Source organism: Morone saxatilis, unplaced genomic scaffold, assembly GCF_004916995.1.
Source record: "Morone saxatilis isolate NCDOM2014 unplaced genomic scaffold, NCSU_SB_2.0 Contig24, whole genome shotgun sequence".
NCBI classification, from domain to species: domain Eukaryota; kingdom Metazoa; phylum Chordata; class Actinopteri; family Moronidae; genus Morone; species Morone saxatilis.
This window is the reverse complement of record NW_023339807.1, coordinates 25,741,391-25,744,199: the sequence shown is the minus strand read 5'-3', so window position 1 is coordinate 25,744,199 and position 2,809 is coordinate 25,741,391. Positions and strand designations below refer to the sequence as shown.

The 2,809-nt window shown below is 39.2% G+C and overlaps 1 protein-coding gene and 1 long non-coding RNA gene across 2 annotated transcripts in view; both read left to right on the top strand.

The window, feature by feature from the left end:
* Positions 1-2,809, top strand: part of LOC118336534 (collagen alpha-4(VI) chain-like) — a 26,171-nt gene that overhangs the window by 22,862 nt on the left and 500 nt on the right. Inside the window, 5 exon segments of the mRNA XM_035673203.1 lie at positions 324-395; positions 941-967; positions 1,148-1,192; positions 1,893-1,946; positions 2,415-2,424. Of these exon segments, the coding sequence (XP_035529096.1) occupies positions 324-395; positions 941-967; positions 1,148-1,192; positions 1,893-1,946; positions 2,415-2,424 (208 nt within the window).
* Positions 311-2,700, top strand: LOC118336505. The gene is made up of 5 exons (XR_004797105.1): positions 311-395; positions 941-967; positions 1,148-1,192; positions 1,893-1,946; positions 2,415-2,700. It is a non-coding gene; the product is annotated as an uncharacterized LOC118336505 (long non-coding RNA).

Below are 2,809 nucleotides of genomic sequence, written 5' to 3'. Positions count from 1 at the left end.
ATTTACTTGATAAGCCCTTTACCGCTAACGCGCTAGCTGCTACAGTGACCAGACACTCCCAGGAAGCGACCGGTGCTCCCGTCAGTCCAAAGCTCCACCGTAACTAGCACCATTAAACACAGAACACTGAGCTCCCAGTCTGGGGGCAGGAGTCACCCAAATAGGAGGTGTTAGCTTCCCTAACCAACAAGTATCCAAGCCCCAAGTAGCTATAACACAAAGTCATCTGAGAGATCTTCCTAGGTAACCAGGCTTCATTCAGCTCCTCTTTGTACATTTGTGAATAATGTTTGTGCAATCCATGCTTTGTTCCTATGTTTCAGGGTGAGCGAGGCGGTCCTGGACCGAGTGGACCTCAGGGAGTCCAAGGTTGTCCTGGGATCAGAGGACTGAAGGTACAGCACTGCTCATTATGTAAAGTACAAACAGATGTTAGAACAACTGTCTTTTTAATGTCTAGTTAAAGATATTTACAGTGAAAACAATGATCTATAAATACAGAGGTGAACTCTGCTATTTACATACAAATACATCAGGCTTACATTTTACAACAGAGTGCTGTTATTGGATTTGTTTATTATTTAATCTGAAGTGTTAAAGTTTATAGAACTGTAATAAGAAGTCATATGTGAATTAACAGCCAGTGAAATTATTCTGTTTACACTGATAAAAACTGTATTTGGACAGTTCCAATGCTTTTACACCTGCATAATGCAACATTTATTCAACGTTTCTGTTCTTCCAGAATTATACAAGATATCTGTCAGTTAACTAACAAATGCATGTAAAGTTACACAACAGATACTTTTTTACTGTTAATGTCACTAATTTTACATAATTTTAGAAACATATTAACAGTACAAAACCTGTAATTACGTTTGTAGTTTGGTCGAAGTAGCTTTTTCTGTGCGTCTGTAACCGGCGCTGTTTGTGTCTGCAGGGCAACCGCGGCCTCCGGGGAAACAGGGTGAGTGACTCAGACCTGGAATGTAATTAAAGTCAATTAAACGAAGGAAGTCATGTGACTGTGCTGTATGTAGCGAGGAATGCTTGGACAAACATTAAAGCACAGATAGATGAAGTCAAATGACCCCAGAAAAGAAAAGGAGAGATCTGCTAACACTCGACTCTCCTCCAAACGCTGCAGGGCGAGGACGGCGAGGACGGGCTGGACGGAGTCAACGGAGAACAGGTACGAACTTCATCAGCTAGCTACAACTCTCTTTATGGGAGATGGAAACAGAATAAGTTCTGATGTAGTGAACATTTAACTCTATAAAACATCCTTCCTCACTCTCATACATGAAACAAACACAAGCCTTTTACTCAAAATGTGGTTAAAATGCGTGGTAACTGTGGAGGGAAACACAGCTCAGGGAGGAGATTTAGGTATTTAATCACCTCTTTGCAGTAGTTGAGTAAAAGGTCGTAACCCCAATTAGTGCCCTAATCTCAACACACATATTTTTTGTTTCTGCATGACTTTATAAGAACCTACTATAAGAATCATTCATCTCTCACAAACATCCATAAATCCACTTAGAAATCAGAGAGTAAAGATGCTCCTTATGACTGCAGAACTTGCTTCAGAATGAGCATGTTTTTAAGTTTCCTTCAGTATCAGAGTAACTCAGTGATAGTTGTCTGAACATCCACAAGTTCACTGCTAACAGAAAAAAGCCAACAGCTAACTACTCAATCCAATCCATTATATTTCCTGTTTGCACTGTAGAAGCATTTTTGTCCTGTTAAACAACAAACAATGATGTTGCGATACAGTAAATCTCTATTTTTGATGCCATCATGGAGGAAATGAGCGGGCGTATTCAGGAAACGAGCTGAACGCAGCTGATTTTCAGCGTTCTGAGCTGTTTCTGGTTTCGTGTTTGCAGGGAGTGACGGGAAAAGACGGAGCTCGAGGAGAGCGAGGACACCCAGGAAACCCAGTAAAGAAAAAAACCTTTATACTTTTTCTTTATTCTCATTTTCTGCCATTTTCTAAACACATTTAAACAAACAACATTTTTACATTGTGCATTAAAATATGTGTATATATGTAAACTGTATTGTTTTTAATAATTTAATTGAATTTTTCATTCCCTAAAAGAATATAAAATTCAATAAAACATTCATAATTAAAAATGAATAACTCATTCATATTAACATACAGATTATTGTGTTGCATTACAACACATGATGTGTATTTATAACACATAATCAACACTGATCACATAAATTATTGATTATTGCTTGTTTTCATGTTGTTTTGCTGTTTATTTGCCATCTGAATGTGTTTGTGCACCGAAGTGTCTCTGTGGAATTCAGCCGTCACATTAAGATGACGGAGTGAAGCTCGGAGGTGTTGACCTCTGACCTCTGGCTGGTTGACTGACGGGTTGAACTGTCGTCCTCAGGGTATCCCAGGTATCAGAGGGGAGGCGGGGCTGAAAGGACAGCGAGGACTGAGAGGAGATCCGGTGAGTCCATTTTAGATCTATGTTTATATGCAGTATGTATTATTATTATATTGATCTGTGATTGAATGTTCACATTTAGACCATATTTCACCAGTTTTAAGTTTTCATCCTCTACAATGTGCAAAATATCGTCACTTTGGAGCCAAAAACGACGTCCAAACCATCGTATCCTCATCAGTGAACACCCATGAAACAGGAAACCCAGTGCTGCTTGCAGCAGACAGTAGTGTTGTCACGATACCAAAATTATTGTTTCGATACCGATACCAAGTCAAGAATTGCGATTTCAATACTTTTTCGATACTTTTCCTGAAAAGGGAGAAACACTCAAA